This window comes from Gastrolobium bilobum, unplaced genomic scaffold (genome assembly GCF_033153095.1).
Source record: "Gastrolobium bilobum isolate Gb01-03AN ecotype WA unplaced genomic scaffold, APGP_CSIRO_Gbil_v1 utg2195, whole genome shotgun sequence".
NCBI classification, from domain to species: Eukaryota; Viridiplantae; Streptophyta; class Magnoliopsida; order Fabales; family Fabaceae; genus Gastrolobium; species Gastrolobium bilobum.
In genome coordinates this window covers 605,091-620,188 of record NW_026895782.1, presented here as the reverse complement: position 1 = coordinate 620,188, position 15,098 = coordinate 605,091, and the positions used below count along the sequence as shown (strand labels likewise).

At 30.6% G+C, this 15,098-nt stretch overlaps 1 protein-coding gene across 1 annotated transcript; it reads left to right on the top strand.

The window, feature by feature from the left end:
* Positions 1-9,478: 9,478 nt before the first annotated feature.
* Positions 9,479-12,728, top strand: LOC133295949 (uncharacterized). The gene is made up of 4 exons (XM_061494886.1): positions 9,479-9,769; positions 10,868-10,914; positions 11,193-11,493; positions 12,090-12,728. The coding sequence occupies exons 1-4, from the start codon at positions 9,691-9,693 to the stop codon at positions 12,401-12,403; spliced, it is 741 nt and encodes a 246-aa protein (XP_061350870.1). The 5' UTR covers positions 9,479-9,690; the 3' UTR covers positions 12,404-12,728.
* The last annotated feature ends 2,370 nt before the right edge of the window (positions 12,729-15,098 follow it).

Genomic DNA, 15,098 nt, shown 5'->3' with positions numbered 1-15,098 from the left:
AAAAAATACGTATAAAGATATTATAACACGCAAATCAAGAAATAAAGGTATCCTAAAGTTTTGTTTGAGAGTTAATTTTAAGAGGGGAAAGAAAAAAAATGGAGGGTTTTAGTAATCACTTTTCTTTGTTTGTGAGTTCAAAAGAATGAGGGGAAAAAATTGAGAATTTTTATTAAATCCTCCAAAATTCCACTTTTTTTTTTAAATTAAAGTTCTCCTATTTTGGGGGGGGGGGGGGGGGGGGGAGACTATTAAAAATTGCTTATCCGCCCTTACCATTAAAATGTGAAAACTATATAAATCGGAATCATTTTTAAATGTGACATTAATAGAAAAGTCTCAAATATTGACAGAATTTATCGACGAAAAATATTTCGTCAAAAATAGTGATTAAATTTTTGATGAAAATCATATACGTAAAAAAACTTCTGTCAAAACTAAAGACGAAATTAGAGACGGATCCAAATTTTGCCATAATCACACCATACATTTTTTACAAAAAAAAAAATTCAGTCAAAATTATTGATAGAATATAAATTCTGTCAAAACTTCTACGAAAATATTTTCGTCCAAAATTTTGACGAAACACATTTCTATCGAAAAGTTTCAACGTAAAACAATTACGTCAAATTTTTTTTCGGAAAATATTTCAATCACAATTTTTCACAAAAAGTTTCGACGAAAAATTTTTTCATCAAAATTTGTGACTAAAAAAATTTCTTTAACAAATTTTGTCGGAAACTTTTTTTTGTCAAAATTCTTTACGGAATTTAATTTTTGTCAAAACATTTCAGAAAAAAAACATATTTATTGAAAATTTTGACGAAAATTATTTTTATAAAAATTTCTACGAAACACATTTCTATCGAAAAAATTTAACAGAAAAAAATTTCATCAAAATTCTTTAAAGAATTTAAATTTCGTCGAAGGTTTTCGACGGAAATATTTTCGTTAAAATTTTTGATAAAAAAGATTTCCGTCAAAATTTTTCACGAAACATATTCCCATAAAAAAATTTCCACGGAAAATATTTTCGTCAAGTTTTTGGATAAAAAATATTTCCGTCAAAATTTTCAATAGGTTTATATCAAAAAAAATTGACAGAAAATATTTCTGTAAAAAATTTTGACGAAAATTATTTCGATAAAAATTTTGACGAAAAAAATATTCTGCCAAAATTCTTTACAGAATTTAAATTTCGTCAAAAATTTCAAACGAAACATTTCCCTCAAAATTTTTGACAAAACAATTTCCGTCAGAACACATTTTCATCAAAATTTTTAACGAAAAACATTCTGTCAAAATTTTTTACAGAATTCTTTTTTCGTTTAAAATATTTGATGGAGTATATCAATTTCGTAGAAAATTTCGATAGAATTTTTTTTTTTTTAATTTTCATTGGAGAAATTTTTTTTTCGCTTTTCGACGAAAAATATTTTTGTGACAAAATTTTCGTTATTTGCAACGTAAAAATTTCGTCGAAAATATGATCTTTTTTAGTATTGTGAAAAGTGCATAAATAATTTTGTTAGAAAGTTTAAATTTAATTTAATTTATAAAATGTAATAATTATATTAATTTTAAAAATTGAGTAAAATGGTAAAAATATCTCATTAACTCTCTATTTTTCTCCCTTATCCTTTTATAACTCTCGAATAAGGGAATGTAATACCTTTTAATTTTCTTCCCTCCCTCTCCTTTGGATCCCCTTCCTTTAAAATGATGTATAACTTAATCAGGTCTAAGGAGGTGGGATTAGGCTCGATAAGGGATTGATATATTAACATTGCTAATTAGTACAATTCTCAAAATTTAATATATTATTTCAATATTAATATATTAAAATAAAATTTATTTTTTAAAATATTGTAGATTCTTATTTTTATAAAAATTAATACATGTTATCCAAGAATATATATATATATATATATATATATATATATATATATATATATATATATATATATATAGGGTTTTATAATTCTCATTCAACATGAGAATTGAAATCTTCCTACACACCCTTCGATTTTCATGCTAACGTGGGTCCTACATATAATTTTTTCTAACATATAGGTCCCACATGCTTTTTGTCCCTATAACATAAAATTTCAGTTCTCATGTAACTTGAGTATTATAAAACCCATATATATATATATATATTTGGACACATTGATCAATAGATTTTTATAAAAGTTAATATCATATGACATATTTGAAATAATTATATGTTTTTTATTAAATGATATTTTTGTTAAAAATATTTATTTTTATCATATCTAGTATTATATAGTGCATTATCAAACACTTGATAATATTATTTTATACAATACCATGTCAAACGCTAGATAGTATTAAAATTTAATCAAGTCTTATATAATTAGATCTTATACTATCAGACCTAATCTTATATTGTACACCAAATATGCCCTTAGACTTGTTTCAAGACACATTTCATTGTACAGTCCAATAATGCTAAATTTATTTACAAGTTCAACGTTGGAATAAATAAATATAGCAAAGGCTTTTCGAACAACTAACGCAAGTTAATTTTTTTTTTCTCTCCAAATAATGTTAGTCACAAACATAATATCAATTTAATACACTAAATCCAGCATCCCATCCACACGGGACTGTCCTGTATCTCTTTCATATATGTTTAAAAAAAATTATTTAAAATAGATTCAAACCTTATCAATTTGGGATATATGATAATTCCACATGAGAGGTTTGTAAAACTAATCCTAAACGAATAAAAGAAGATACTCACCGTTTGGATAGATATTATGTATAAAACTAGGAAAATAGTTGTATTATGTCACATAAGATAGTTGCCTTATGTTGCATACTCATAAAATTTTGTGTCCATATTTTTTTCTTTTTATAAAAATTATGGACCCCATAACTTTGTTTCATCCTCATAAAATACTTATCTTATCTGATATAAGATTAATAACTCCCATAAAACTAACATTATTTTAGTTTTTTTTTTCTTAAAAAAATATTGTGTTAAAAACAGTGTTTTAAATCTCGGACCGGTCATCGAATCGGTCGAGGTACTAGGACACTGGTTCAACCGGGTTCAACTGGATTTACTGTTCACATATTAAAAATATAAAAATATTACTTATATTAATAAAAATTTACAGAAGAAAAATATTAATGAGCTTCAAAAAATAAATTGATTTTCAATGATAACAAATATTATATACTTCTAAGCTTCTAGGTCTAGACCATATCCTAATATTGGATTAAAACTGCAATATAAGTTAAATGCACCTTTTATGCTTGACACGATACAGATAAATTAAATCATGATAACAAATAGTATGCATGAAATATACATTAAGAAAAAAGTGTCATTGTTATCATGACAACAAATAGTATGCATGAAATATACACTAAAAAAAAGTGTCCACCGTTGAGATGAGATCATGAGACCATCAGTGTTTATTGTCACTTAACTTCATGAGATCATTATAAGATGCAACTAAATTACATAAACAAACTGCACTAATCTAAAATACCTTATTATTTTCACTTTACTTTTAATCATATTATCATAAAATATGAATATAATTTAATTCAAGAGTTCTTATCAACAACAAAAAAATTACCAAAAAAAAAGGAATAACCGGTCTAACTCGAGTCGCCGGGTTTCGTCCGGGTCAACCGGTCTAATCCGAATTAACTGCAGAAGCGGTTCAATTACCCGTTCGAACCGAAGAACCCACCAGATCATCTCGTTTCGGGTCGACCTAACCGGTCCGAGCCGAATTTTAAAACACTAGTTAAAAGAATCGTTGTCCCATATTTCCACACAACCCGCCATCTTAGCAAAGTCCAGCCACATGGCATGCTTTGCTCATTCACCAATACTAATTCCATTTATTAATTAGAGAACGATTTGCTGGAATGAAATTCTAGCTTTTAATTAAAGATTAGTGGTTATTGTTTATTTGTTTATATTACAGCTTTCCTACCGTCACCAACAAAGAAAAGAAATCTTTCTCCACAAAAAAAAAAATATTTCTTACATACAGTCTGCACATATATTATTCCTGCCTGATTTAATTTATAGGTTTAAAACTAATTTGTCAGCATTCTTACGTATAAATATATTACAAATAAATTATGGATTCGCTTTTTTTACCGTCAATGTAAATAACTTATCTACATTAAGTCCAAAACGACGTCGTTTTTGAGGCGAAAATCAAAGTATTTTTGCAATTATAATTTATTTCAGGATTATAATAATATTTTTATTATAATTTTTAAATTTTTCATCCCAAAACGCGTCGTTTTGAGAGCGAATGTAGATAACTTATCTACATTCACTTTAGAAACATTAAAAGCCATAAATTATTATGTATGAATATTTCTTAAATGTAGTTTGAGTTTGAAGTATAAATAATGTATTCAGTTATAGTATCACGTGTTAAATTTAATTTTTATGCAAAATAATAAGAAATGAATTATTAACTACTTAGTAAAATAAATTTTAATGTCATGCTATGAAGTAATTTTTTTTTAAAAAATTTAAATTATTAAATAACCTCACCAGAGCACCCACTAAATAATCTCACGCCGACCTTAAGGAGGAGCACATCATTAGTACATCCATCGTATGAAGTTGGGTGCAATTTTTATATTTTATACTATATATTACTGGTAAATGGTAATATACAGTATAAAACAAAAAAATCATTTTTTCTTTCTCTTTCCAATACACTAGATGATGCGCTTTTATTATTCTGTCATATATATACATCCCAGTACATTAGATTTTTCCCTCAGGGATATTTGGTATAATATAAATATTTTTTTAAAAAAAAATATTTTCGAGAATATGATGATTTTTTGTTTTGTTTACGACAAGATATTTAATAGGTCTAAATTTTTTTCAAAAATATTAAGTTAATTTTATTGAAAAATAAAAATACAATATATCATATGATATTTTCGTTTAGAATTATGTAGTTAAAACTGAAATGATGATAAAAAAAATTCCTATAAATATTTTCAATTTTCTTTTTACCAAATGTTGGAAAAAAAAATTTCCTCACCCTACTTTCTCATCATTTCTAAAATAATCTAGATACCTAACAGCCCCTTAAAGGAGACTCGGATCAAACAATAGCCTATCGCTTCTCTTGAATCATACAACATACACTAAATCCATCATCTCAGGCCGAATATATTAATTTTGAAACAGAATAACATCTCTTTCTTAAACTTTAGATTTTTTTTGAAGGGGAACAAAATTATATTTTTTTCTTGGAAATTACAACTACTTATATAACAAAAATAAAATTAAAATAATACTTACAACTAAAGGAAGGCGATCATTAAATATACGAACAAAAAAATAAAAACAATACTCACTTTTAAAGATTTATACTAATTTAAAATCAGACGAATGCATGCCCTGCTAGTCCCCTTTAGCTCTAGCACCGCCTGAACTTCTGTTAAAAAATGTCATACTATATTACTATAATTGTGATATGATTGCCATTTTCCATAAATAACAATTCCAAAATCAAAAAGAAAGAACCGGATTAATCTAAAAAGAGTATCCATCCATGGGTTTGTCATTTGCACGGCAAAGTTAAGCTGATTAATTCCACCACATAATAATAAAGATTAAGAATTTGGTATACCACTTTATCACGACAGCTTTCTTAATGATATTTTAATATACTAATTGACTGATTAAAAGTTAAAACGATAGATATTCCACGCGTTATAATCCGCGGGAACGAACTTACGAAAGATGTGAATTCGAAATGACAACACCAACTTGGTTGTCAATTCTAGCTAAAATATCTCACTAGTCACTAGTGCCCAGTGCGAAAACCATTTAACATATGCTATGTGCATTAATAAACGAAGAAACTTCTTTCACGCAAACTTATATAATATATTGGTATATTCATAGAAATAAAAACAGTGAGAATTCAATACATAGGAGATTGATTTTATTTTATTTTTTCTGAAGAAAAAGTAAACGATGCAAGTGAATCATATCCTTTAGATGGAGTTTGGGTATTTTTTATTTTGTAGGATGAACATGTGTATAGATGCTGGCACTAACGTTGTTTAGGTACAGAACATAGTTTTAAGATAGATTTGGTTTTCAGATAACCATCCACACAGTTTGCGTCAGAAAACGGCTTCCTTAGAAATAATTTTTTTTTTTAGGAATTTTTTTATTTTTTATTTTTAATATCAACAGTCCAAAGTCCTAACTAACCTCACTAATAAAAAAGATATTATGTCCTTTAAAAGATAAAGGAAATTAAAAAATTTATTACACGGATGAATAGTAATTATTCTTTTTGAGATTGCGAAAGGGTGATTGCTTATCAGTATGTTTATAATGGAGTGGTTAACAATGAGTTTAAAGACTTTGTCTGGACATGGTTTTGATGAAAGCACCCTTTGAGTTGTGAGGTGATCCAATGGAGTGGACAGGAAGGGCTTTGAGTTTATATTGGCATCTAACCCTTATCCACTCAAGATGATTCATTTTACGTCAAGTAGTTCTTTGCTTGTATCAAATAACAATCTCTAAAACGAACGATCATTGCTCAATTGATAGATCGAGAGTTGAGTAGAACTACCTCTCTCCGTATTATTTTTAGGAAGAGTTTAAAACTTTAATTTTGAACTCGTTCCGAACTCCAGATTAATTCATAAAGAATCTATGAAATCATAGAGGATATTCTCCAAAAAATAACATGTAAGAAATTTTCATATAACAATTTAATACAAAGATCGATACATCTATATGATAAATAAAACACCACATATCAATTTCATTATGAGAGAAATTTGTGTAGCTAATTGAACCATCTTATCTACTGAGCGAAGAACCTTGATCTTACGGCTAGAGTCTTCCTCTCTATGACCTATTCCAAAATGGCAGCCTTCAGCGATGGGAGCATGACAACTGATGAGACTTAATCCCAATATAAATAGGTTAGAGAAAAGACTTAGCCAAATACTCTAAAAAGAGTTTGTGTCCACTGGATCCATCCATCCATTATGAAAAATCAGGATAAGATAAAAGCCTACACTGCTTCCCAACTAGGCGAATATTAACAGATGCCAAAAGTCCAACTCAACATGATCACAACGGACTTATCAAAATAATATAAATGAAATATTTATTAACCCGATTAATTTTAAAAAGAAAACTAATTAATTAATATTTTCCACGTAAACAAAAATTTCTAACATAACAATCTCTAACTAGTCAGAGATAATTCAAGAACCATGCTCATATTGTAGTCAAACCTTGGAAAATTAAATTAAGAAAGACTATTATTATTTCACACTCGTGTTTTACACAACTTTCCTTTTATATAAAAAATTGGTTCGAGTGATAATAACAACAATCTTCAACTAAAACATTGTAGTACACGTGCTTCGTACTCTGCTCGTTGTCGTGAATAACCGGATATTCTTTTATGCACCTTTTGGATCCTTCTTTTTGACCCCAACACACAGTTCACACAGCATATTTTGGATCGGGACTTGGATAGGGGTCACATGGTACGTAATTCATTGGCTATTATTTTCTTTGATTACACAGGTTACTCATTTATGATTTATATTTTAACTTAATAATTGAAACTCTAACGCAAATTTTGATATTACTTCCTCTCTATGTAAAATTCTCTTTCTCATTGAACATATTCTTTGAATGTTAATGCTAATTTGCGCAGAAACATTGTGTAGCACGAAATATGATATTCAATTGAGTAGAAACAGAAGAGGGTTATATTTTTTTTATGAGGATCTGCAATCCAATAACATATTTCACCAAAAGTTGGGCCTAGGCGCCTAGCCCTGAAGACTTGATCTGGGCCATCTCAATACTACCACTTAAGAAAACCTTTTACTTTGTGTTGGTTAAGAAGATAATATAAAAATAGCTCTTTTTGAAAATTTGGTTGGGCTTTGTCATTATGATTGGCTCTAACTCTAAGCAAAGAAGCTTGGAGTTGTTCACATCTGCGTCATTCGGCCATTTGGGAAATGGGTTTAAAATAATAATTTCATTAACAGAATACTTTACAATTTACATAGTTCAATTGTGATAGCATCCATCAAATAGTTTTTGGATCTCCCTACCGTAATTTAATTGGAGATTTCGAGAGACTACAAAAATTAGATATTTTGAATCTACTATATTTTTGCTGTCTAATTAGAGTACCATACTATCATAGTTGTTAGTAGAGCATATAATCAAAGCTTTCACCCATGTTTAATCCACTGGGTTTTTAATCCAAAAATTTCACTATGTTCTAGCCAACAAAACAAAGCACAAGACATTCATTCTCTCCCCTAAATAACCTTAATATTTCTCTAGCTCACACAATCTCGATGAAATTATTAATCGAAACCCTTTAAAGAGCAGAAATACACCATCCACTGAATTGGTATGATAATGTTATGCCAAAATATTTCAACTTAAAATAAATATGTTGTCATATAAGAAAATATATTTTTTTTAGAAATATTCCAATCGGTTCATTGCTTCGCAACTAATCCGATTTGGGACGGACCCAGATTAAAGCTTTAAACCCCTCCCAACTGCTTAGTTGTCATGCGCCAACTGAGCTACTACCATTTGATTATAAGAACATATATTAATTCACCAAAAAAAAAACCTCAATTTACTAACAACAATGCAAGCTATCTGTGATGGAATTAATTTGGCTACACATTCCGGAGGTCGCAAATTGAAATGCACGCAAGAAGACAAAAGAAGAACGAGCCATGGTCTCGTAAACAGAATGCTATTTTGCAGGTTTTGGATGGGTCAGGCTTAACGGAATGAGCAATGGAATTGTATGCAATCAATCTTTTGCAGCTCTTTATATGTATATTAACTCTCTTCAAATAATTACAATTTGACACAAACCTCTTCCACATTTACAGATATAACTATTTTTACTTCCATCATCGTCATTACTCATTAGCTTGTTTCCTAAGCATCTTTGATTTTAAAAAGTTGTAAAAAGTTATGTAGGAAATTGGGATATATATTCTCTTTTTATCATTAAATTTATAAGAATGTAATTACCATAAAAAAAAAAAATGATCCAAACATTTTTCTTTTTCTTTTTCAAAACGTGACAGAAACTAGAGGAGGCGGCGAGAAAAAAAAGAAGACAAAGCAGCCCATTACGATGAGGGTGATGATGGCTTTATACATATACAGATGCAAATACCTTGGAGCATCTATCTAGCAATGAATAGTACCACCTAATCCTCTGCGGAATTTGATGCGGCATAACAAAAAATCTAAGATGGTCGGTAACAGTTTGTGCTTTACAAGTTCTCTTACCTTTTTTAGTACCATGATGACACGTGTTCACTGTCAAAAAGACAATCCTCTCCTCTCCTCTCCTCTCTCTCTCTCTTTTTGCACGTCCTACCAGAAAGGTAGAAACTGCTCCACACACACACATAGACACTCTGTGTAAAAATCTTTTCTTGACCGTTCATTCATTCATCCCACAAAACTTTTTTTTCTTTTGCTTTATCACCGCATAGCCACAGACACAACTTCACAAACTTTAAACCCCTCTTCCTATACTCCTACAATTCTTGGGTCTTTCTCAGCCATCAACCCCATTTAGAATTTCCCCCTTTTTTTATTTTTTTATAAAATTAGTTGCTATGGGGAAACGAAAACGGATTTCTGATCACACCCAATCCCAGAGGGATCATCACCCACGTTCATGTTCTCCTTCTTCGGGTAAGGTTTTTTTCTTTCTTTTTTATCTTCCCATTTCTCCTTTCTTCTTGTTTTGTTTTTAAGTTTTGGTAAGTTTCTTTCTTTCTTTTGAGCTACTTGAAAAGGTTCCATTGATGAGAAAACGTGATGTGTCTGCCAACCTTTTTATTTTATTTTATTTTTTCAGTTGGGATTTTCATTGTTACTGTCACTTGTTTCTTCTTCTTTCTTTTTAACAAGAGGGATCCGAGGAAAGCAATTGTCTTTCTTCACCCTTTTCTCCTTAGTTCTAAGTGGTTTTAGTGGGGTTTCAGGGTTTCATTTTTTGTTTGCAAATTTTGATGCCTTGCTATTTTAATTCGCCTGTCCAAAATGTGTTAGAAACGCTTGATTAACCAGTTTAGATTTTGGTTCTTCCATTTTTCTTCCCTCAGGATGTTTTTGCCACCTCATCAGCATCTTTGGGGATTCAATGGAATTGGACTTTTTTTTCTTTTCTTCCTTTAAAAGTTTTAAAGATAGTTTTCCCAATCTAAGACGATGAATAAATGAGTGTACATTGCTTTTTTATTTTTTATTTTCTGAGCATATTTTCATGTGTTTTTACTTCATGCAATTGGCTTAGCAAATCTTTCCTCCTAGGCTCTTTGAAGTATGGTCAATTTTTGACATTAGCATAATCGATATTCGAGTGGGTTAGTTCATCAGTCCTTGATCACATTACATATTATTTTGCTATGCTTTGTACAGATGGGCTAGGATTGAGACTTAACCTATGTGAGCCAGCGAGCATGAGTGTGTCAGATGATTATGTATCGTATGAATAAAGTTACAGTTTAGAATTTCGAATTTGATTTGAAATGCTATAATTTTCATTTATGGTTTTGGGGGCTAGGGATTTGGATAGTCTGTTTCCAGTTTCATACAATAACATTAGATATCAACATTGTAAACCTGACAATGACATTTTGATTGCATTGTGAATCTAGAAGAAATTAGGAAAAGGTTCCTTTATCTTTTTTCCTTCTGTTATTGGTTTTTGGTTTGTGTAATTATTGATATGTGTAATTGATCAGCCATATTATTAAATGATTGTTGTGCTTTTTATCATTATTGCAGAAGCCATTCGATGCTCTTCCAACAACATGGAGCTATTGTCAGATGAGGTTGGCTTTCTTCTTCCATTCCTTCAATGATAAATTATAAATTCCTCCAATATGAATTACTCTTCCGCTTTCATCATTCTTATTCATTTTCCTTATATCGCCCGTTGATAAGGTCATACATGAATAAACTTGTGCAGATACAGAATGTACACTTGTGCTTATCTTTGGAAGTAGTATGAAAGTAATTCACAAGCATCCATTGCTTCCTTTTGATCTCATTGTACATAATTGATAAGATTAGCTTCTGTCATTTGTCCCATTTCTTTGCTTCTTTCCAGAAGCCTTCACATTCAGGCAACCCTGGTGCACACCCTCTGCCACCTGTATTGGATATAACAGATGGATCTATGAAGCTACTAAATTCGCATCCAACAATGGCACACCATCATCAAAATCTTGGTCGTTCAATATTTTTGAAACGTTCACGGCATTACTATGGCCACCAGTATTCTCGACGTAACTCTGCCAATCATGCCAATGCATCTTCTTCTCGTGGCAAGGGTACTTCTTCATATGATGATGGACTTTCTTTCAAGTTGGCTTCTCAACCCAACTCACTGTCCAGACAACAACATGCAGGTGTGTCTTTGTTACGATTCCATTTGCAAGGTATGAGACTTATAAGGCCCTGGGCACTCCCACTTAGAGCTAGTTTTTGGGGTGGTGAATCCCAAGGTTCTTATCAAAGGGTATCAGAGTCTTCCATTACGTCTCCCGGTTGCAATCAAGCGGCACAGGTGGTGACGCCGGCATTGCAGTGTTCGCCCTGGGCTAGTAAAAATACTAGCACAAAGCCAGCCCGCGTGGGCGCTAGGGCTGCGGAGCGTGGTGTGGGATTTATAAGACCTTGGGCATTTCCACCCTTTGAGCTAGTTTTTGGGGTGGTGCATCCCAAGGTTCTTATCAGTCTTAAATGATTATTTTTGTGCTGCAGAAGTTAATTTTCAAAACTTTTAGTGTTGTTAAATTTAGTTTACATTCTTTATGCTTTGGTGGATAATTTCACTATAAAAATTAATTTCATTATATGATACTAACATTGAATTTTACGGGAATACTGTCTATTTTATTGTATTTTGTGTTTTTACTTTTGACAATCCATCTTGTCACCAGTTCAGTGTTTCTACTTTGGAAGATTGATTACTCTTGTGCATTCTCGAATAATTTTTTTCCAGAATATAGAGAGAAGACATTTTCCAGGCCTGAGAGAATCCGGTCAAGTTCCTTAGTGATGGATTCAGTATCACCAGATGTAGTGAATATGGTTTGTGGGATTTGTGAGAAGCCATTGAGACGGAAATTGAATTTTCTGGGGAGTTCCTTGTCTTGCTGTGAGCTTTCAGTTGTGGCAGTGTTAGTATGTGGTCATGTTTATCATGCAGATTGTCTGGAGCAGAGAACTAGCCTTGAAGAACTACGTGACCCGCCATGCCCCATGTGTGCAGGTTCATTACTCTTGCAGGCTCATGACTCCAAAGGACAGGAATAGTTTCCAAGTAGATCAATATTACAAATTTGACGTTGATCATCTACATGTAATGGGACAGAGTTTTGTCCACAGATAACAAACTCAAAGATAGGTCATTTTGCTGCAAATGGACTATAGACTATAGAGAGCTACCATAAAGATTTTGTACATTGTAAGGATCTCTGCATGCATTATATGTAGGATTTGTGGATCAGGGGTAGTTTGTGTAATTTCTTTTGTTTTGTTTTTTCACGAGGTCCATAGGGGATTATCTGAGTGATGACGTAGAAATTCTAATAGCTGTAAATGTTTTAGAATTTCAATGATATACTAGTTGAAATAATTGTTCGGTCTCCATCTTTCCAGCATATTTATTGAATTTCATCAATCTTGCTTTAAAGGAAGAAATACTAACGACGAAAACCTTAAAATTTCTCTCATTTTTTATATGAAAAAAAACATGATATGTTCACGTGTTATACGAAGGTGGATCAATGATAATAAAAAAAGAGAAAAAATAATATTAAAATAGATATCATATAATGAAATTATAAGCGTTGATTTATCTTTGTATGATTGTGATCTTTTTACATAATCATATTATATATATTTTTTCACACGCGAGGATTCATTTCAATTTTTAGAGTGTTTTTGCGTGAAGCACATGGCACGTAACATTATTTGTGGGGGTTAAAAAAGAAATGATTTTGATCAGTGTACCTCTTATTTTATACACAACATTATGGAATCATCTCGAGGGTCCAATGAGGTGTATACGATGAGAATATTTCTTAAGACCATGTGTCATATTTTGTTCTTGTAGCATTTCCTCCTACAATGTAGTTATTTTTGTAGACTGCATACGTGCCTGATTCGAGGATAATTTGTCAACTCCAAAGTCTAGTGCTTCTACCTTCTATGTTGTGGTTAACTCTAGCTCACCGGCCCGCACTTGAATATTGTTCAACTCAATCGTATAGTCTTGGAGAATTTCACTGGCAATCTCCTTAATTTGGCTTGTGTCGAGGGCTATTTTAACAACCGGATTCTTTGTGGGATGAGGATACTTCCAAGATTCCCCTCCACGAGTATGTGACATGTTAAATTATATTCATCTTTGTTTATAGTTTTTCTATTTAGTATGACAGGTAAAATATATCCTTTATGAAATCTGAAATGTAGGGTGCAATTGAAATGGCATGTGCCTATAGAACTAGATACTTGGTCCTTGAGAGTGACTGAGAATTATTAGTTCTGTCTATCCCTTAAGAATAAGACAACTAATTTCCCAAATACTTTCAATTTTCTCCTATGCATAAAAAATGGCTGGAATTCGATTGGAACTCCTTGGTGACTAAACCACATCTCCTCTGCAGACTTAAACCATAAAGTGTTGTCTTCTCTTTCTTCTGGAACTTAAGCCTCGTTGCATAATTTCAATAAATCCAAAAACATCTATTAAAAAAATTCCAAAAAATATGCACCTAGAATATTGGATGATCAGATCTTACTTGTACGTTATAATTGTTTTTTTTTTTTTTTAAATAAAAATAAAAACCTTTTGAGAAGGGGACGAAAGCAACACTTCGATATTCAAAATTCATTTAAATTGTTTTCTACTATTCTATAATCCATTGGAAACAAATTGACAAATTAAGATATAATCCATAATTGTGAAGGAAGAAAGGCGCATATATATATATATATATATATATGGGAAAAATATTTCTGCAGTTAATGCAGATAAGTTATCTGCATTTATTCCCAAAACGACGTCGTTTTGGTATTGAAATCTTAAATTTTTTTAAATATAAAGACTATTATAACCCTGAAATAAATTAAAATTACAAAACACCATGATTTTCGCCCCAAAACGACATCGTATTGACTTACTGCAGATAAGTTATCTGCAGTAACTGCAGAAAAAAATAACCCTATATATATATATAGTCGTTAAATGACATTCGGATCAATCTGTACAGATCTTATTTATGTTGAAATTAAAAAGTTCATAAAAATACTTTTAATTATATAATTTTAAGTAGGGATTAATCTTTCTCATATTATAAGAGATAAAATTATTCCTTATACACACATAAAAGCATGTGAGGCCATATGGAGAGATGAAAGAAAAAAAGAAAATATAGATCTCACACACTTTTATATGTGTGTATAAAATAAAATTATCTCTTACAACATGAAAGATATTAATTCACTTTAAGTAATGAACACTATGTTTTGAATAAGTAATATATGTTTATATGCATATCATGGGATAAGATATTGTGTCTATCTTTTTTTCATGCCTACTCTATTTACTTATTTAACTTATCACAAATTTTTGCAAAATTATGATGTTGAAAAAGAGTAGATAAAATATGCATGAAAAAAATATAAGAAAAATATCTCATCTCGCATACCGTATGCCTTTTTAAGACCAGAGTAAAGTAACTTTTGAGTTGCTTACCAAAAAAATAAGATTAAGTCCTCAACAAAAATCACGGGAACGATTTAATTTCTTAGAAAAAAAAAAGTCACCTTACAATCTCTCTGAAATTAAAAGTAGACTTAGTTAGTTGAAATCGTAGTCCCTCTAAAATTTAAAGAAGACCCACGAGTCCCTCAAAAGAATTAATATAGATCTATTTTGAATTTCAGAAGAAACACAAGTCATTTTTTTTAAGATATTAAATTGGGCTTCATAATATTTTGTTGA

Coding starts and splice junctions, on each gene's coding strand:
- LOC133295949 (XM_061494886.1), top strand. CDS start 9,691: ATGGGGAAACGAAAACGGATTTCTGATCACACCCAATCCCAGAGGGAT. Junction 9,770..10,867: donor TTCATGTTCTCCTTCTTCGG/GTAAGGTTTTTT, acceptor TCATTATTGCAG/AAGCCATTCGATGCTCTTCC. Junction 10,915..11,192: donor TGGAGCTATTGTCAGATGAG/GTTGGCTTTCTT, acceptor GCTTCTTTCCAG/AAGCCTTCACATTCAGGCAA.